The following is a 22,484-nucleotide window of genomic DNA, read 5'->3' on the forward strand; positions in this document are numbered from 1 at the left end:
TTCAGAGCTGTCCCACCAAGGGACATGTTTGTACAGGAGATGGGAACATTGGGAGGTATCTTCCATTCAGAGGTGACCTCCAGAAATGAGCTCTGGTGGCAAGCATTGGAGGGATATGGGGGCAGGGGGGGGGTGAAGCAATCATTTTACAGTGAACCCACCCCCTGTTGTGTAATGTCAGTATTCATTCAGGGACGGGAATTGATGACACGGATTGTGCCATTGAGCCTGCGTTCGGCTGGATCCGGGAGGCTATCTGCTATTCAGTAGCCTACCAGACATTCTGGGTGAGTAAGCAAGCATGCTACTTTTTATATCCTCAATCATGGTACAAACTGTATTTGAACCTTCTGCGTCACTGTTTCGTTCCTGTTTTTCCTCCATAAAATTTACTTGAATCTCCTGCCCACTACACACGCTACATCACTCCTGCACTGGTTCCTGTCACAGCTCCTTGTGCATACAACACCTTTTACATATGTTATAACCTCACAAAAAACAATCACAAAACACAAGTGACAATACTCCTCTCTTTTAGAAAAAAATATAATTTAACAAAAGGTAATCATAGCAAAAAATAAGTAAGTAAAATTGCAATATAATACTTAAATGCTTGATATCTTACGCAAAAAGCACCAATAATGTATTATAAGGAATAATAAGCATATTAGAAGTAGAGAATATCGGTTTGGATTCGGGTTTGAAAATTTGACAGATCCAAATATTGGGGTATCAAGTTGAACAGAGCCATGATTAATTTCCAGGAAAATGTTGGATCTTGCATGTTTTGGACTGAAATTTTCTATGTTTAGCCCTCCCTCCTGTTATCAACTGCCATTTTGAAATTGATAGCAGGTGGGGAGGTCATTTGCTGCAATTATGTGCTGGTAAAATGGGTTGTAGATGGTTAGAGAGGGTGAAAAAGGCAATCAATATGTACTGGACTAGAGATATTTACTGCATAAATATTTATAGGTATTTACAGATCACAGTCTGCTAGAAATGTGTGCTGATAAAGTGGGTGTGAGAAAGGGAAGAGAATACAATTAGTGCCTACTAGTAGTAACACTTGTATATTAGCAAACTTAATTTTGGAGTGATTCTATTGAACTGAGCAGCACAACGCAAAAAAAAATTCTTGCATTAAAATTATTTCTTGCCTTTAGAATCCAAGGCCGTGAATCATTAAGGCACTTATCTGCCGATTTTGAGCCGATTTTGAGCATATTGTATTTATTGCACCAGCTATAGGGCTAGTCTAAGTCCTAAGTCCTAGTGATGTCAGTATCGTAGGCGTGCCAAAACATGTGTCTGCAATCAGGAGCAACTGTAAAAATGTCCGTTATGTACAGTAGACATTAAGGGCAGCCTAGTAAATGTTTTTCCAAGGAAAACGAAAATATGAAAAAAAAACTTTTCTTAATTTCCATGAGCAATCATAAATAAATATATTATTGACAGGTAACATTAATCGCTTTTTTTTTCTCCGATGTATTCTTTTGAGATTTTATATTCCACATAGATGCTGTACGTATCCTGCAGTGTATGGTCTAGTAGAGCAGAATAAAATTACATCTGTAGTCGACAGCCCACGTATCTTTAGATCTGTTCCTTGTTGACTTCATGAGAATGGAGAGCCGATTTACATGTGGTTTATTACAAACGCATGATGCACTCAGTATTCATGCCTTTAAAACTCAGGCCCTAAGTGTTTTAATGTGAAGGCACTTGTGTGTGGGGCAGTATCTCTTCCGTACTAGTAAGCGTTCAAAAACAGGGTGCAATTTGACCCTGTTGTTTCCTGATTTTAAAATCCAAGTGTTTGTGAAGGCAATTGCGCGAGGGTCAGTATCACACCTGTACTAGCAAGTGGGCAAAAAAGCAGGGTGCTGTGTTTGAAAAAAAATACGTTGTTTAAACTAATTTTTTAAATGTGAATGATACTGTGGACAGTGTCTGAATTGCAAGTTAACGGTCACTCCTTTCCCAATATCATTGGGCATTCATTCACCTGGTGTGGTGGCTTATACAAGTAGCTCCAACTTCAAGTAGCTTTACTCCTGTTGTCACTCCTGGATCAGTTTATAGATCAGGATCATCCCAGTACTAGTAACAGTAGTATAACTTTTTCAGCCTCTACTAGTACATAGGTCATGTGGGAAGAAAGTGTAAGAAAGGGTGCTCTAAATCAAAACACAATTTGTTTCAATTCCTCCTTCAATTTCTCAAGCTGCTTTTCCAAAAGTCTAATTAAGGAAATCAAGGCTCAAGCTAGCAGTGTCTGAACTCACTTCACAGGTGACTACTTTGAATGGTTTCTGCACCTTGCACAACACGGAAAGTATTCTCCACTGCGTTAGACTAAAATACATTCTCCCTCCTTTCCAATGTCATGGAATTTAGAGTAAGCATGGATGGCTTTTCGCTGTTCCTTCATCCTCAGAAGCATATAAAGGGTGAAATGCCACCTTGTTACCACCTTTTGCTTCAGTTGGTGGCAGGGTAAAATAAATTGTTCTTGTATCTGCTGCAATCTCCTACATGTTGTTGCAAAATGTCAAAAATGTCCCAACATTTTTCAGGGCACAGACAGCATCTCCTGCATGTCCCTGTCATTTTTCAAAAAGTTCTCTACAACAAAGTTGATTGTGTGAGCAAAAAAGGGAATGTGATGGAATTCACCCAGTTGTAATGCTCTCACAATTTTGGTGGCGCTATCAGATATGATGTATCCTGAGGAGAGTTCAAGCGGGATAGGGCATGTTGCCATGACATCCCTTAGTTTGTTAGGTTGTCAGAGCTATGACTCTTAGTTAAGCAGATGATACACAAAGTAGCCTGCCTCTGAAAAATCTGGCGTTGTTTGATAGCTGCTGCTGCTTTTCCTGCTGCTGAAGGTGATTCACCAATCCAGGGGGTTGTCACAGTTAAATAATCTTTAGTTTGCCTAGTTCCGCTTGTCCACATATTTGTGATTAAGTGTACAGTGGGTAGAATGGCATTTTGTAGCCCAATAACTAAATTTTTTCTAACCTTCTGGTAGTGGTGAGGAATTGCTTATCCAGTAAAATGGTGTGGAGATGGAATTTGGTAATGGGGACACAGGACCTCAATTAACTGTCTAAAATCAGCTACATTAATTGTGGATATTGGACACAGATCTAGGGGTAAATGTATTAATGTCCGGATTCTTCAACTCCGGCGTGTTCAGCGGCTTCGGCGATTAAATTTAAAGCTTCCCTTTACAATGCAGCGCCGCTTTAAATTTAATCGCCGAAGACGCTGAACATGCTGGAGTTGAAGAATCCGGACATTAATACATTTACCCCCTAATACTAGCATAGTCACCATGGCGTCTGTGACATGCTTTGCGACTGCGTGACAGCTGTCATGCTAGCTTCCTCTTGCAAAGGATTGTTTAATAGTTGATTGTTGTAAACTACTAGTAGTCTTCTTCTTTGTCTGCTTCTGGGATCAAGATCCACCCACAGCAGCAGCAGCAGCAGCAGTAGCAGTAGGTGTAACACTCAGGAATTCTTCAGAGGAATCCTGGATAGGGAAGCGGTCATCTAGACTTAGCAACTTGGATGCAGGACTAACTGCGATCACTAGTGAGGATATTGATGAGGAAGATGTTGTCAGTGTAGATTGCAGGCATTGGGATCTAGTGGAGACAAGGGAGCTAGCTGATGCTGGACTGCTTGTAGTTATTTTTGTAGCATAAGTTTCTGATTTTCCCAAAAGCTTGCCATAAACTCTCTTCAAATGGGATAACATGGATGAGGTTCCTAGATGGTTAACGTCCCTACCTCTACTCACCGTGGGTTTACAAACACTACAAATGGCCAGACAAATGTCAGGATTTGGGTAAAAGTAATTTCACACATAATGGTGTATTTTTTGGTCTTATGCCCAGGCATGACAATTATTCTTATCACTTGCAAGAACATCATTGTCATCAACATCTTCAGTAGCGTCGTCATCAGCTACACAAATCCCCCTCATCCTGTTGCAAATCCAAACTGCTATCCTCAATTTGTGTATCACCAGCTACACTTGGGCTGCTCATCTTTATCTTTATGAGCACAGTATCACAAAGGTCAGGCTTAGACATAGCACTTGTGGATAGACTCTCCTCAGAGATTTGTGTAATTTCTGAATTATCTTCTACTGCCTTACTGTGTTTTTCCAGCTCGGCTTTTACACATAAAATATTTTGGGCACCTCTTTTTGACTCAGAATGATAAGGTTTTGCATCGTCATGACAGACCTTAGAAGAAGATGCCTCACTGACAGTTGCAGAACTAGCAGTCAGAAAGAAAGGCGAAGGCCTGATTCTTTATTTGCTACTGTGTGTGTGTGTGTGTGTATGTGTGTGTGTGTGTGTGTGCGTAGAATGGCAAGCTGGCAATTTTATGTTTTTTACAGTTAATTTTCCCTTTATTAACGGTGTTTTTTTCTTTAACAATGTAAAAGCTTATTTTATTGATGTCAGTTTACGTGACTTAAACCATCTATGTACTCGAGCATAGGCTTTGGTACATGACATAGAAGGACTAGTATCATGACTGGTGCCAGCAGCTGCTTGGTACTCCTGCTCTTCTGTGGATTTATCAGGATCCATATCGATGGCACAGAGCAATGGCACTGGAGACTTGAGAGTGACAAGAACACTGCTACCCCTGTTTCTGTGTGAGCAATGGCACTCAGCAATGTGACTGGAGACTGGTCAGTGACAAGAACACCGTGCCTGATTCAGTAAGGAAAGTAAAGCAAAATAATTGAGCAACTTTGAACCTTGGCAAAGCCTTTTTGTTTTGAGGGGTGGGGGTATATTTAAAATGTGAGGACAGATTTATTATTGGGGTAGAACATGTCCTAGATCAACAATACATTTCAGTGCGCAAGTAGGCTATCAAGTATTTGTGTGCTTCATGAAAAAAAAGACAATATATATCTTATGTGCAAAATAAATTAATTTGTACCCCTTGCATTGTAACATGGTTTTGTCCAAGAGAAAACTTACTCATTTGTTTGCCTTACTTTCCTTAACGAATCAGGCACGCTGTCTGCTACCCCTGTTTCTGTGTGATCACTGGCACTCAGCAATGTGACTGGAGACTGGAGAGTGACAAGAACACTGCTACCCCTGTTTCCATGTGAGTAATGACACTGAGTAATGGCACTGGAGACTGGAGAGTGACAAGAACATTGTCTGCTACCCCAATTTCTGTGTGAGCAATGGCACAGAGCAATGTCACTGGAGACTGACAAGAACACTGCCACCCCCCTCCTGTTTCTGTGTGAGCAATGTCACTGGAGAATAACAAGAACACTGCCACCCATCCTGTTTCTGTGTGATCAATGACACTGAGAAATGGCACTGAAGACTGCCAAAAGTTCTGCTTCTCTTCCTGTATCTGTTTGAAAAATGGCGCCGGATCTCCAGGGAAAGAGGTACTTATGAAAAACAAAAAACGCGCAAGCCGATGATGCAACAATGAGATTTTGCCTCCATTTCAGTTTTGTGGGAAATGGGAAAGTACCGACTTGGATTTGCGAAGTTTGTGGGGGCTCGGTTTTCAGAAAACCGAGCCTGAGCATCCCTAGTTCTTACATATACCAGAATGTCCATTGCAATAGTGATTACCCAACTTGGTCATGCATATTCTGTAACTTCCCATGAACCATCTTCTCGCTCTGAGTGTATATCTGTCACCACCAAAATAGCCACAGCAGCGCATGAAAAGAACACTGAGGTTGAAGAACAAAGAACAAAGAGCATTTACAGAATACTGAGAAGGGTGTCCATGAGTGCTATGTATGATTCTGACATTTCAGACATTTCAGATCCTGTAATTATAGAGCAGCCTCCTTCCATAATTTTCCGACCATTTGGAAATGTTAAGATGAATAGTAATTATATTGATTTAGACATATAAAATGAGGATTCATCTTTGGAAATTGCTAATGTGCAGGGGGATCTAACAATGAGGAATGTGTTGCACTTGAATAAGAACAAGATAATAAGAAGGATGATGCTGATTGTGTCCAAGTAAGGCAGTCACCATTGTTACCACCTCATGCCCATGGTAAGTCCACCTCTTGCATATGGACATATTTTTATTCCAACCCAGACATTTATCAAGGCATCTATAAACTTTGTAATGCCACAATAAGTAGAGGTAGGGACATCTAGGTGCCTCCTCCTTGTTACATTATTTGCAATGAGTTCATTCAAGCAGTTTTTCAAATGCAGAAAAATAATGTATAGTAATAAGCAGTTCAGCATCAGCTCCCAGTGAATAGATACCTCATGCAATCATCACCATAAACACATTCATCATCAACCTCCTTACTATCAGTGCATAGTGACTCCCCTAATGCAATCCATGATTCTGAAGGGGATTTCTTGTGCACTAGAACTGCTACTTCTGCAGGGGAAATTTATATACAGAAGGTGACCAAGAAGACTAGGCATAATGTAAACAACAGTTGTCTGTGAAACATACATTTTCAAAAGGAACCAAGTATTACAGACTGCATCCTGTTGCACAGTGGATCACTAATGACATTACAGCTATGTTAGCATTGGATGTGTGACCACCTTCAATGCATCAGGTTTTAGTAGATTAGTTAAGCTCATATTTCCATCTCAATTTCATCTCTTCTGAACAGCAATTCCTCAGCTGTATTGGGGGGGGGTTATAAATCATCATCATCATCAGTTATTTATATAGCGCCACTAATTACGCAACTCTGTACAGAGAACTCATTCACATCAGTCCCTGCCCCATTGGATCTTACAGTCTAAATTTCCTAACATACATACACACAGAGACTAGGGTCAATTTTGATAGCAGCCAATTAACCTACTAGTATGTTTTTGGAGTGTGGGAGGAAACCGGAGCACCCGGAGGAAACCCACGCAAACAAAGGGGGATCATTAAACTCCACACAGCTAAGGCCATGGTCAGGATTCAAACTCATGACCCCAGTGCTGTGAGGCAGAAGTGCTAACCACTAGGCCACTGTGCTTCAGTCCCTAGAAAATGCCATTGTATCAACTATCCACTTATTTACAAATATGTGTACAAGTGGTACTTGTCAAAAAAAGACTACATGACCATGATAGCCCACTGAGTAGGTGTATCCCTATCAGCAGCAGAAGTGCTAGTAGTATTAGCAACATTTTCTTCATCCTTTGAGCATTGTAGTGCTACCAAACAATGTCAGTTTATTCTCTAGCAAGCTACTCTTTTCATTGCTGGCTTCACTAAGAAATATACCTGTGTTAAGCTGTTGAAAAAACTGAGGAATGTCATAGCAAAATGCCTCACCTCGCTAAAACTCTCCTCATTGTTGATAATGGAATGAACATTGTGTGTGCATTACAAGTGGGTGAATTTCACCATGTACCATGTTTTGCACACACAATAAACTTGGTAGTTATCCCAAGTGCTTTCAAATTTACCTGGAGCTCTGTGTATCCCTGCTGCAGACCATTACTCCTCTGCTGATTCAGTCACCTGCTTCCAAGCATACCTGGATCTATGTGTATTTCTGACGCAGAACGTTACACTTTTTCTGATCCAGTCTCCTTGTTTCCCAGCACACTTGCACCTCTGTGTACTCCTTCCTGCAAACCATTACACCTTTGCTGATCCAGTCTCCTTGTTTTCCAGCACATCTGTACCTTTGTGTACTCCTGCCTGCAGACCATTACACCTTTGCTGATCCAGTCTCCTTGCATCCAAGCATACCTGGATTTCCATGTACTCCTATCTGCAGACCTTTACACCTCCTCTGTATCATCTTCCATTTAGCACCCTCCACTGAGTCTCGCTTGGTTCCTAGCTGGAGAATTGCGACCTGCAGAGCAGAATCCCAAACGTACTTGCGGGGCTCACTGATGAATACCCTTTATTCCATTAGACTCCACATCTCCCTATATGTGGTACTAAGCCTAGCAGGCTATGAGAGTCCTAGAGTATCCGGCTGATTGTGACTGTAGTTCAGAATTTCTTAAAAGGTGAGAGATCAGTGCAGAGATGCTGTTTATTGACCATAAACTATCTGCTTATTTCCGGCATTCAGTGAATGCATTTAGAACTTTGCAGCAGCCTCAAAAAAATATAATCTGCCATGCCACTAACTGAAGTAAGAGGATGCAAGAAAGTGGATTTCCACACTTTACATGCCTCAGTGATTGGAGAAACAGCAACATGCCATCAAGAACCCCACATCAAGCCATGAGATAAGGAGAGAGGGGCATGTTACCTTACTTCAGCTCACTGGAGAATCCTTTCAATTTAATTCAAACTAATAATTTCAAAAGAAAGTGAGTTCAGATTACCAACAACAGGGGTTGATCCAGCGCTAGTGGGTATTGGAAAGGAATGAGTGGACATATTAATGAATTATGATGGTTTAAAAATACCCCTTAAAATTATCTGGGTTGAAAATAGGAAATTGAGAGTGGTGTCTACAATAGAGGAGACCAAAATCATTATGTAGATAAAAATATAAAACCCCTGGTGAGGCTAGTCTCAACCACAATCAGCGTTCAATGAATACATTTCAACATACCAAACTTAAACCCAAGTCCACTTTCAACCTCAGTTATTTGAAAGGCCCTTTCATTCAGACCTTTGAATCAATGGTCATGAAAGAAATTGATACGTTTGAAATTACAAAGAAACCTAAGCGAACCAATTTGACATCAAAAAGAAAGGGACGCCTCCCGGGACTTACAACAAGATGAGTCTCTTATTATCAAACTTATTATCAAACCTGCAGACAAAAGGGGGCATTGTGGTGCATAAAAAACCGGCAAACACACACACACTTACCAGCATCTTAGATCTGACCCTATTAGTGGGTATCAGAAACATTAAGTAAACTTCTTAAAGGTGGCTTTGAAAAAGGCATTCTCATTAAAAAGGAGTTTGGCTTTATATGCACCAAACATCCGATAATTTCGGTCTTTCACCATTTGTCAAGATTAATACAGATGTACATAATCCACTGGGACGTCTAATCATCTCTGGAATAAATTCACTTACCTCAAATATTTTGCAGTATATAGATTTTTTTCGCACAACCTTCATACCTTTGAGACACGACACAAATATTACCGAATTTACAAAATTTAAGCTGGCAAGATAATTACTGGATGGTCAACAGCGACTTTACGTCGCTATATACAGTGATTGACCACTCTCAGGACATAGCTAGTATTGATTACCACCTTCAACGAGATCAAGAAAATATCATCATCATCATCATCAACATTTATTTATATAGCGCCAGCAAATTCCGTAGTGCTTTACAATTGGAAACAAACATTGATAAAACAATACTGGGTAATACATACAGACAGAGAGGTAAGAGAACCCTGCTCGCAAGCTTACAATCTATAGGACAATGGGAGTTAGAAACACAAGGGCATGTGCTACATCATATTGCACAATGGACCAGCTAGAACGCAAAGGTAAAAGTATTGAGTGGGCTGTGTGTGTTGCAATGTTGGTCAGAGTGTTGTTGTCTTGCGTTAGCTGTGTAGAGGATGGTAATAGGATAATCTAGGGAAATTAAGATGGTGGTTGAGGAATATCATAACCTTGTCTGAAGAGGTGGGTTTTCAGTGAACGCTTGAAATAATTTGGATAATTTATTTTAGACAGCATCAGGTTCATACTTCAACACAACTACTTCTGGTTTCAAGATCAATTCTTTTTGCAAACTACAGGAATGGTCATGGGGACCAGGTTCGCTCCAAGTTATGATAATATTTTTAGGAGCCGAATCCATCTGGTCCAACCACGACATCAGAGTAAACCGGGTTCTATGGTGAGGTTATATAGTTGACATATTCCTCTTCTGGCAAGGAGATGAACTGTCTCTCCTCGACTTCAGCTCTACACTAAATGAGATTCCATACCACTTGAAGTTCATTACCAATTACAGTAAAACAGAGATTATTTTTTATATTTATCAATATATATATAAGTATTGGTCAATTAGAAACCAAGACGCATCACAAGCAGGTGGATGTTAACAGTTATATCCTTGCCACTAGATATCACCATCCTCAATGGATTCTTAACATCCCAGTAGGTCAGTTCAAAAGAACTTGAAGAAACTGTTCCACCATTTGAAGAGAAACTGTACGATCAAGGTGCACTAAATAAGGCCTTCACAACATAGAAAATATGAATATACAAGAACTCCTCAGATATAAAGATGAAAGAAAAAAGATACAGAATAAGATGGATAAGTGCATTTAATAACCCAATACAATAGTTCACCCTCAAGAATTAATAGGATAGGATAATTAGGGAAAAGTGGGAGATAGTCCTACAAGATGAGGATCTCAAAAGAATTCTACCTAGTCAACTTAGTATAGTCTTCAGGAAGGCACCAGATTTAAAAACCAAATTAGTTAAAAATCATATCAGACCGAAACAACAGATCCAACAGGTTTTGCCAATGAGTAAGAAATCTAAAGGTTTCTATCAATGTGGCCATTGTGTAGGATGTGTATCCTCGAAAAAATACAGCACCAAGCCCACCACTGAGATCAAATCATCACATACAGGACAGACCTATAAGATCAGATCATGTAACATCAGGGACTTTCTTACCTGTGACACAAGATATGTGATCTATTTGCTACAGTGCCTGTGTAAGGCACAGTACATGGGCTGCACTAACAGACCCCTAAAAACCTGTATAGGGGAGTACATATGAAATATTAAAAATGGCTTAGACACCCACAGTGTGTCCCATCACTATAAACAGATACATAATCGAGATCCCACCACTTTACGATTCACAGCCAGAAAGAAGGTAAGGCGGAATTGGAGAGGAGGTGATTTCTCCAAAATCCTCAATGCTATGGAGACTGGGTGTATATTTGGACTCCAGACTTTTGCTCCTAAGCGCCTCAGCATAGAGTTTGAAATCCAGAGCTATGTGTAGGACATGCTCTAAACCCTGTTCCCATACAAGCATGCCTAATTTTAGTTTACAGTCATACCACCTTGGAAAACGCCCAAATCCATCAGCACTTGGAAGCATAGCCAAGTTGGACTAGGTAAGTACCAAGACCTATGGTCTTTGGGAATACCTAGTACTGTAAAATGCATATAGGTATTAACCTGATATGGACGGCTGGGAAGTGTCCACACCTATATTCTTTACAGGCATTTCAAACTGCGATTTTTGCCTCTGACCACCGCGAGACTCGTAGGCAAACAATATCATGACACCTTTTGACAAATTTTCCATTAATAATTTATTAATTTAGATTTCAACATCACTCACTGTTAGAATGTTTTTTTTATGCATTACTGGTCTTTGCAGCCATTTAATGCAATTGACAATATAATATACACTATATACTATTATTGTCTTATATATATATATATATATATATATATATATATATATATATATATATATATATATATATATAACAATACTTATGACCAATGTTTTTTCTGGGTCATCTTTATTAGCACTTTATTATCAGATTAGATTTTTATTAGAATCTAAATCGGTTATGTGCTGAAAATTTTTATTTCTCTTTAGCATTTCTACTATTATAACTTATCATCATATTGTTATATACACAATGTGTGGCTACTGAATGTGAGCTATTATTCTGAGGACTATCAGTAGGGTAATTTCCTTCCTCTTGTATTTGCATGTAAATATGAGGTCATATTATTAATCCAGGTTCGAATGTTCTCCTCCTGGTATATTTGGTGTAACATCGCTGAACACAAAATCTGAAGGACCTATTACATAATTGCTAATTACCTTTACCTCTCCTCCGTTTTTTTCCCCTTGGAATTAAACATATATGTTAAAATTGGACAAATGCTCTGTAAGGGCTTATCATAGAAGGGAAATACATTACACTGGAATAACACAAGCATTCATCTATCACTTTCAATTATCTAAATTATGTCATCCACACTTCATTATAAAGATAGTGAGAACTAGAGGTAACACCACTCCCCTTGAGAAAGTCTCTGGAAGTGACAAAATGCGTTGGTGCGCCCAATCACACTACAGAAAGTAGACATTAGAAAGTTCCACTGTGGAACGCACACGGAATTACAACATAGATCAGGAAATCAGGACTCTGTGTTTCTCCCTGCAAGGTTGCTGGCCAACATTCCCAGGATTTTATTGTTATTTATCTGACGCCCCTACTACAAGAATAGAGGCTCTGTTTGAACTTTTGAATCTACTGCCTTGATAACAGTGCGATATTGGTGTTTTACTTGCGGACATGGACCATTATTTTGAAATTAGACTGAGTTGAGATTAACTACTTTTTTATTTTTATATGCTCTTTTGTTTGTGTTGCACGTTTTCTCATTTTATCTGCATATTGTGGTATCACTAAATATGTACACTTATGCTAAAGTAATAAAACATTGTCTTCCTTTATATTTTAGATTTTTATCCTATTATATGTGAAGAATTATATTTTTATCTACAGAATGATTTAGGTCTCCACTATTGTAGACACCAGTCTCAATTTCCTATTTTCCACCCAGATTATTTTAATGGGTATTTTTATACCATCATAATCAATTACTATATGTACCCAAATTCCTTTCCTATAACCACTAGCGCTGAATCAACCCCTGTTGTTGGTAATGTTTTTCGATAGGTTAGGCTCACCTGTGGATCTGTAACTGCTTTTATATAGTATATGTTTACCTGTGTGCACATACACCTATTGTACACTGCCAGCTTCAGTCAAGTCCCCTAATCAAGGTACTGGAAAAGCAGCTAGAGAAGCTGAAGGTGGAGATTAATATAAATGATTCTGCTAAGTATTTTGGCTTGTAGATCAAGTTGTTTCTCGTCAGGACCCAAGAGTTTGCAGCATCTTGAAATTGGATCACTACATTTTGGCAAGCATGCTTGTTCCTAGGTTTAAGTCTTATGTAATGTCTCTCTTTCCAACTGACACAAGTCTTGAAAGATACAAACAACTCCTTGTGATTATTTTTTTTAACTTGTTTGTGGAGATCAGCAAAACACAGCACCCCCACCCCCCATTCAAGAGACTACCAAACCCCCTTGTTCACCACTGTATTAAATATCAAATAAAATCTTTTTTTCTCTTTTGTTTGCTCGAATATGGTAAAACCTCTTTGCTTTTTTTGAATGTAGGTCAATTTTTTTACCATAAAACAATTCAAGCAATTTTAGTTAATTTTCTAATTTTGCAATACTTTGATGGCCAGTTCGAGAATCTTTAGTGGTCACTTATAGAAAAATTAGTGGAAAGCAGACGTGGTACCAATCTTTAAAAAGGTAACAAAGCCAGAAAGAGAGAAATTATTGACTTTTGAGTCTGATTTTTGTCAAAAATTAATTATTATATATGAATATAAATTTACTGTAATACTATCTCATTTTAACTGCTAGACCCCTAGTTCAACTGTCATTGCTGCTATCTCTGAGCTTACTTTATTGCTCCCCGCAGTCTTCCTGGTGACAAGATACCACTACAAATTCTGAAAACATAGAAAACCAGTGTCCTGGCTCTGTGTCCAGCAACAAAATGATGCTAAAGATTAAAAAAACGAGCACACAGTTACTCAGAACTGGCACATGACCCCAGGAGTGTCCATGTAACACAGAAGCAAAAGCCTTTTGCAGAATTGAAAGATAAACAAGGTGAAATTGAAATAAATGCTGAAGGACAGTTATTTTTGCCAACAGCTGTCTGTCTTGACATTTCTCCAAAGATTAGTTAATCTTTCATCTCTCCATCTTTTACTTTTCTCCTTATTACAAGCATACCACACTACTGGCAGATGCAGAGAAATGCCTGTTACCAGTGGTGGTTTTAATATAGATGGCTTATAATGCTTTAGCATGACAGAGGCTACACAAACCTTCCTCACCAACAGCTATAATTGTTATTCACTACCTTATATATTAGTTGTTCCCAACACCTCTCAGACTGTAAGCTCATTTGGGCAAGGCCATCATTAGTTTCTTTATCATGCCATTGTATGTTATTTATGTGTATCATGACCCTCTCAATGTAAAGCACTACATAACAAGTTGGCTTTTTTACAAATGATGATAATAATAATAAAAATTATAATAACAATAATAATTTAACTGTATTCAGAGGAGAGCAAATTTTATAAAACAGTGTCAGCTGGCCATGACTAACAAATATGATTAGTTTTTATGAGAAGGTACAATATAATAATTTAGGAAATAATAAAAGCGAACTATGTCTCAGGAAAAAAATGGCCATGGGTAGAGTATTGGTGGAAGGATAAAAGACAAAGGGTCATATTTAGAACCACATTTAGACTAGGCTAAAGTTATTAGTGATGTCTCACAGAGATTAATACAAAGATTAGTACTGAGCCCTGTTGTTTGCATTCTTTTTATTAATTGTAGTTAGCCTAGAATGTAAGGCATCTGTTTTTGCTGAAGACACTAAGCTATGTATGGTTAATAACACAGTGCAAGACACAAACCTAATATAGAAGTATTTAGACAAAATTGCAAAATACGCAGAAACATAGCAGACTAAATGTGAAATAAATTTAGTGTTATGCACCTAGGCTTGGAATAGACTGAATTACTGACACATTAAATGGTATACTATTGAGGGAAAACTAGTAGACAGAAAACTGAGTAGTAGCACACAGTGCTAAGCAATGACTGAAAGGCAATTAAAACCCTGGGATCAATAGAACGGGGGGGGGGGGGCAAATGTATATTATGCAAACATAGTATTGCCATTGTATACATCACTAGTTAGACCACATCTTGAACATGGGTCACATTTATGTGTACCTTAGTGCAGGAAGGATATTGGAGAGCTCAAGAAGATTCAGAGGCAGACAAGCTTGTTAATAAAGGGAATGTAAGGGGTAAATTATAAAGATAGATTAGAAAAGTTTGGTTTGTTTACTTTGGAAAAAAGGAGGGTTAGATGTAACCTAAACAATTATTTACCTAACAAACTTTTCCTACAAAGTTCCAAAAGGGGACAAGAGATAATTAACTGCAAATGTGTTAAAGGCCACGATGGTTCTTTACAAATGGGTGGTAAACCTGTGAAATTCCTTATTCCATGAGTTTACTACCAGAAATTAAATATGGATTTGAACTCTTTCCTACCAGAAACAGCATATGCATATGGAGTTTTGCTTGTCTTCCTCTGGATCAGTGTAATTAGTTTATGAAAGATTGATCTCAATGGACCTGTGTGTTTCTTCAACCTTAATATATAACTATTTAACTATGCAATATAGCAGATCAAAGACAAATATGAGATTATATTTCAGTAATTGCACATACCTGTTACACATGAGCCTTCAGATACCACAAGTATTTCACTTTGCTGTTTGCAGGCAGCTCCTCTTAGGTAGCATTCATTTCGGAACGTGACACCATTTGAACCACACACTGGGATATAATCATGGGGACACTAAAGATAAGATGAAGGCATTGTTTACTACAATATACATAATAAAATTTGGAAAAGAAAACTAATTATTCAACATGTTAAAGCAATTGTCCCACAGCAATATTTGAACTTCTTTTATTTTTTAATTCAACACACATTTTAAATTTATGATAACAAAATCTATTTGGTTATCTCTTGGAAATGGCTAATCAATTATAGTTTATGGTTACTGAGTGGCATCTCTTGCTTTTCAAAGGTCTGTAACTCACACAGAACTCAATTCTAATTTAGTGACCAGTTGCAGTGCTGTTGACACAATTTTAGAAAGAGGAAAATGCTTACATTTTAAAACCCTTGCTGATTCTTTTACTATAGTTCAAAGACAACTATTATTCCCATTTTTGTAACATTAGACAAAGACGAAAGCACTCTGTATTATTTTTGCATAGCTCAAAACACAATGATAGCGCTGTGAAATGTATTTATTAACCGCAAATTTATTAAGTTTCATTTTTTAAATAAAAAAGGTCCCAATGTCCCCTCACTCTTGTGATTATTTAAGTCATAAATAATGATAAACCAAGGAGTATTTGAGGAGAAAAATGTAACATTTTAGTTTAATTAAAAAGGGAGGAGTAAAGAAGTTGGAACTTCGATGTCATAATTATACTTTCGTACAGTGCTCCTCCTAACAAGTCTTTACTTCTATACACATATTTGAAGGTGCACTTCAATGATTGCGGCCGAGTGCAGAGAGGAGTCATGCGCCCTGATGTGCACTGCCGGACTGAGGCATACTGGTGCAAAACCAAGCAGTTTGCCTCGGGTATGGTTCATAGATGACCTACTGGTGCTTATGGAGTTGCTTCAAAGTGTGCTAAACAAATGTGGGAAGTTTACTCAGAATGACTAGAAGATAAGCAGGAAATAAACACAATTACACAACAATTGTACATAATAAAATTTGTGGTGCTAAACATTAAGTTAAGACATATAATAAGACCTTTAATTCAATGGTCCACATACCAAAATTTTAGATAAAATAAAACAGATTTAATAGACATAAAATAGTACATTAACAGTATATTCAAAAATTAAAACATTAGGCTTATCTACAAGTAGACCATAAAGGGTGTTATGAAGAATGAGACATCCCTGGCCATAAAGATAGAGTCCCAAAGTCGGTATGGAGACACCCAAAGAAGCAGACATGTTCCAATTGTGACCCCATCCGAACAGCTATTTGTATAATAGTTTGAGTTTATGTTTCCTCCACTTATACAATTAAAAATAGAGTCTTCAGCAGTCAGGGCCATTTTATGGTTGACCCTGCCATAGTCACTGTGAGTGAATACTCCCTAAATTAGTAATCTTGCACCTCATATGCTCATGCCCTTCTATACAACACTCTTTCCTAATTCCTATTGGGCCAAAATGCCACAAGTAAAACTAACATAAAATTATTTGTATGCTGACTTATGAGTAGTACTGGCCTAAACATGAACCACTTTGGCCTACTGTAAATGTTAATTAGAGCAGTATTGTAGATCGAAAACATTCAAAATATGTTACTGTAGCAAATCATAGCAAAATCATCTCCAAATATAATCTACAAAAGGAATTGCAAATTACTACTGGCACACATTCCTCTGCATGTTTTATTAATAGCATTGTCTGTCACAGACTTCTGACAATTTCATCAAAGAATGAAATATACCTTCACTATAAATGTAGATAGAAAAATAGGTAACATTATAAGCAAATGTTCCTCTGCTAAGAAAGGTCATATTAGGATACAATGTGATAATAATTCCCAAAAAAACCAAGATGTAGTTTCCTAGATATTAATTTCTTTCTGCATAAAGATTCAGTTACTAAAAAGCAGTGATGTAAAGATCAAGTATTGAACTGAACAGATGAGCAATTGACTTCACATCAAAATATTCAGGTACAAGTTAATGTTTTGAGGAGGCTGTTCAGTAGTTAAACACTAAACTAGAAATTCTATGTATTGACATAATTTCCATGGTTTTTGTGCACTTACATGTATGATTATTTATGAATTATGTGCAGATACACACTATAGTTGTTGGAAATAGTGTGGTCCTTATTACATTCATGTGTTGTTCATTGATATTTGTACATAACGTCAATGTAAATGAATATAAATTACTATATAGTGTATTCATTTGATTGGAACAGATAGGGCTTTCTTTTGGTAGCATATTGATTTAAATAGTTTTTTATTTTATAGGCTTTATATGAGGAAAATATGAAAAAATGCACTTTACCCATTCTTAAGAAAGTTAATTCTATGTTACTAAGGGATCAGTTTATTAATATGCGGTAAGAATGCTGATTTTCAATAGAATATTGCACAAATTCATATGGTGTGAAAGGACAGAAAAATGTGGTAATTGTGCCTTCTGTGTAAGTTTGTTACCACATGCATCGTACATGATATTAAAGCATGGGTGTGTGACACCAATACAAAGTGCGGATATTTCACAGAAAACGCATTACACAATTTTGAGCATTACTCAGTTGCCTCAGCCATACTGGCTCAGAGCAGTAAGGCTTAACTTACTCGCCAATCCAGCCTGAGGGCATGTGTGCACATGTGATCCAGTTAGCTGGATTACATACGTACAGGTGAACCTCAAAGCATTTACTGGAACATTGTGTGTGTGGAGAGGATCGTGGAGAAAAGGAGGAAGGAGGGATACAGGTATAACAATATGGAAATAATAAATATTGAGGTGACAAGTAACACTGAAGTTATTGAATAAAGATTACATGGTGAAGTATATTGATAATAGCAGATCTAAGACCTTTACTTTTAATATAGATTCTAAATATTTGTGGTAGGTAATATTGCTCCTTTAGTTATATAAATATAAAATACATTTTATTTGCAGTTAAGTAATAATTTAAGAAAAGTTTTGTGTATTTGTTGATTGAGGATGATTTCCGTCTTTAAAAAAGTTAGAGGTCCAGACTGCAGAGAATTTTTATTCTTTATCGTGAAGGTAGTATTTATTTGTTTCATACATCATCATCATCACCATTTATTTATATAGTGCCACCAATTCCACAGCGCTGTACAGAGAATATTTGTCATTCACATCACTCCCTGCCCCATTGGAGCTTACAGTCTAAATTCCCTAATACATATACACAGACTAGGGTTAATTTTGCAAGTAGCCAATTTTCCTACTAGTATGTTTTTGGGGTGTGGGAAGAAACCGGAGCACCTGGAGGAAAGCCACGCAAACGTGGGGAGAGCATACAAACTCCACATAGATAAGGTCCTGTTCAGGAATTGAACTCATGACCCCAGCACTGTAAAGCAGACGTGCTTATCACTGAGTCACTGTGTCACCATGATTGCAATGCCAGCAAAATTTTAGGATCTGATATGGATAGTTATTGAACATTTTGCTGCTGCTAGATTGTGGGATTATAGTTTTAACCGTAGTTACGTAGATGGACCATTATAAATCTTGGGTTGGACTACATACATAGTTGCCAACATTGGCAACTTGTGTCCCGGGAAGTCCAGGAGCCAGGTGGGTGTGTGCAGGCAGGGCTCAAAAAATGGTGTTGTTAGCCCCGCCCCCAAAGCCACCATCACTTTCTTCGGCCAATAAAAATAGGGGGCGTGGCCACAATGAGGCGTACACGGCACCACTAAGCCCCACCCCCTTCATTTAATTTGCAGAGCCGGCTGGGAATCAGGATATTTGCCTGCTCTCCCAGGAGTCCGGGAGACCGACCCGGATTTCGGGAGCCTCCCGGACATTCCAAGACAGTTGGCAAGTATGACTACATAGCAAAATAATCCAAATATCTTTAGGGATTGGTTAAGCTACCACTGAAAAAAAGTATACACTTTGTTCCTGAATAATGATATACGTGGACATGATCACCAAATGTTGTATAAAGTCCCCGTGGCTGCAGTTCCTCCATCACATTGGATTTGCTGTAGCAAACATCTTACATGACCTGTCAGAAGTGTATTACTATCTGCAGTAAAACTTGTACACTCTCTCTTTAATGAGGGTCGAGCTCAGGGCTATGCCTTCCCTCACCTTCTCCCAGTAGTTTTCACCTGGTGGTGGGGCCTAAATCTTTCTCCCACTTCCTTTTATGATGCTCATGAGAGTCAAAGGAAATGTTGATCAGTAAGTTATAAAATGAGGAATACATGCCTTTGCATACAGGAGCTTTAGAGCAATTTGATTTGAAGGGGATTGGATCACAAAATATGTCTATTTTGGTTAATGAGTCTAATCGGAAACAATTTAAAAAAAAGTCTAGAAGTGTTGCACACTACTTTTCATCAGTCATAGCTAAGCCAATATTATGACTGTCTGTATTCAAGATTTAAAGTTTGAACTTTAAATCTTGAACTGGAGGAAAATCACAGATTGTCTCAAATGGGAGTGATGGTTGAAACAATGGAGGACAGTTTAAATTGGACAGACAATATTTCCACAATTTTAGGAGAATTTAAGAGATGTGTGAGAATTAAGGTGTAAAGGTATATTTTCTTTAGGGAGTCTCCTAAGGGATGCTGTAAGCTTTAGGTTAAGAAATGTGGTTTCTGTATGTACCCATGCAATGATATTGTGCGGTGCAAAACTTTTGGGCAAAGTGAGAGGTGAAGTAATATATTTTCACATGCAGAAATCCTCTACCTCCCTGATCTGTTGTTTTTTTAAAAATAGAGAGAGAATTTCTTTGGGGCTTCCCAATTCCGAATAAGGTTGAGGGAGGCTTCCTGTTTGTCAATTAAAATTATATTTGCGACTTGTAGTGGAGGGGTTGAAACATGTATAAAAGTATAGGAATTACATTAATTTTGATTGCTATATACTGATATTATGTATCTTCTAAAGGAGGAAAATGTGTTTTTATTATTGGGATGAAGATTCCTATATAGTCTATTTTCACATGTATTTTGCTTTTCACGTATATGTTTTCCTTGCAACAGCTTCAAATATTCAGCTTATAGAAGCCATGCAGATCTCATTTCAATATCTCATTATAGCAGATCTGTTGTATCTGTGCATCTCGCCCTTTGGCTGTAGCAGAAAGAAACATTTATAATTCTGATCAGTTTAAGCCTTTTCTTTAGTCTTCAATTGCCACAATACAAGGGGTGAAAAACTAGTGCAAGGAAAATGAACCTAAAGAAGTATATCTAATGACTACATTGGATACTCAGCACATTTGTTCTAAAATCTTGATTACACAATAGTTCTCAAAGTGTGTTGTTTATACTTAAAAATTGTAGACAACAGTAGCTAATAGGGTGATAGTATTTCTCCACATGCAAAACATTGTTAAATATTAAACCTGGTTAAGATCCAAAAACCTGACAGGTATTCCCTAGATCATTATCATCATCATTTATTTTTATAGCGCCACCAATTCCGCAGCGCTGTACAGAGAACTCACTCACATCAGTCCCAGCCCCATTGGAGATTACAGTCTAAATTCCTGAACACACACAGACAGAAACACAGACTAGGGTCAATTATATGATAGCAGCCAATGAATCTACTAGTATGTTTTTGTGTGTGGGAGGAAACCGGAGTAACCGAAGGAAACCCATGCAAGCACGGGGAGAACATACAAACTCCACACAGATAAGGTCCTGTTCAGTAATTGAACTAATGACCGCAGCGCTGTGAGGCAGAAGTGCTAACCACTAAGCCACCGTGATGCCCATCTTCTGTATGTAGCTTTCAAGGTGGAAGGGGTGCTCAATATCAGAGAGCAAAGTATGCTGATGTAAATTTGTGACCACAATTTTGTATTTGATCTGGTCAGAACTGGAAAGTTTGCTTTTAGTTAGACACTATTGAGTGTTGACGCTAATAAAAATGACAACAGTGTGACTTGACCAGGGGGAAGAAAATGTTTGATGGAACAATAGTAAAATAAGAAATGTAAAAAAAAAACCAATATGAACTGTAAAACCTTATTTTTTAACCATAACCTAATAATCCTAACAATTATGTTGTGTTAAATTAGCCACAGTACCCCAACCCCTGTGCTTTGTGTATTGTGTACTATATGGGATGCAGTAGACAATACATAGTACAATATTTTGTTCTAACACTTTTAGCCAAAATACAGAAAAAGTGGTAGAGGGAAATAGATCACATTAAAACAACAACGCATTAGGCAAGTTTGCATAAATTACTATTAGAAGAGAATAGTCTCAAATTATTTTGCTTTAAAAGTACTTAATAATAGAGAGTGTTAAACAAACAGTGCTTTTACTATAGAACACAATCAAATGAAGTTTAATATTAAAATTGGACTGTTGTGAACATAATTTTTTTATTATTATTATTAATTTTTATTTATAGGGCGCCACAAGGTGTCCGTGGCGCCGTACAGGGACAAAACGAATTACAATACAAGGTGAGACAGCACAGTACAGTAAACAGTAAGCACAGTAACTCAGTAAGCTCAGTAAGCTCAATTGAAAAAAAGGCACTAAAAACGTATCTATACAATTATAAATCATTCGCCTGAATTGCATTAATTATTAATGCAGTTTTTTTTAGTGTAAGAGATGACAAAAGTCAAAATAGTTAGCAATTCAGAGGGGAGGATAGGTGTGCATAATTGTGTTTCTTTCTATTTTGAAGGAAAGCATTAGTATTTTAAAATTATATTATCTCTATAATTTACTTTTCTGATACCCATTTTAATTTTTATACTTGTGAACATGCCATCATGTCAATATATCAGCAACATGTATTTTAAAGTAAGATGCTTATACCATTGCTATTGTAGCATGGAATACACACTCAACTCCATTTCTACACATAAAAACACAATGTATACAGGATTCAGACTGAAACTCAAAACATTTTGTATCTAAAATTAAGTTTACAACTAGTTTGTACACATTAAACAATACAAAAGACCATAGTTACATTTTTCTGTAAAATATTAATTACAACTATAACTAATGTTACTTATTAAAATA

The 22,484-nt window shown here is 37.5% G+C and overlaps 1 protein-coding gene across 3 annotated transcripts in view; it reads right to left on the reverse strand.

Annotated features, from left to right (window-relative positions):
- Positions 1-22,484, reverse strand: part of TMEFF2 (transmembrane protein with EGF like and two follistatin like domains 2) — a 656,761-nt gene that overhangs the window by 583,341 nt on the left and 50,936 nt on the right. For all 3 annotated transcript variants that reach the window (XM_075179936.1, XM_075179935.1, XM_075179937.1), the window contains exon 3: positions 15,364-15,493. In XM_075179936.1, the coding sequence (XP_075036037.1) occupies positions 15,364-15,493 (130 nt within the window). The remainder of the gene's footprint in view (positions 1-15,363; positions 15,494-22,484) is intronic.

Source organism: Mixophyes fleayi, chromosome 7, assembly GCF_038048845.1.
Source record: "Mixophyes fleayi isolate aMixFle1 chromosome 7, aMixFle1.hap1, whole genome shotgun sequence".
In the NCBI taxonomy this organism is placed as follows: Eukaryota; Metazoa; Chordata; class Amphibia; order Anura; family Limnodynastidae; genus Mixophyes; species Mixophyes fleayi.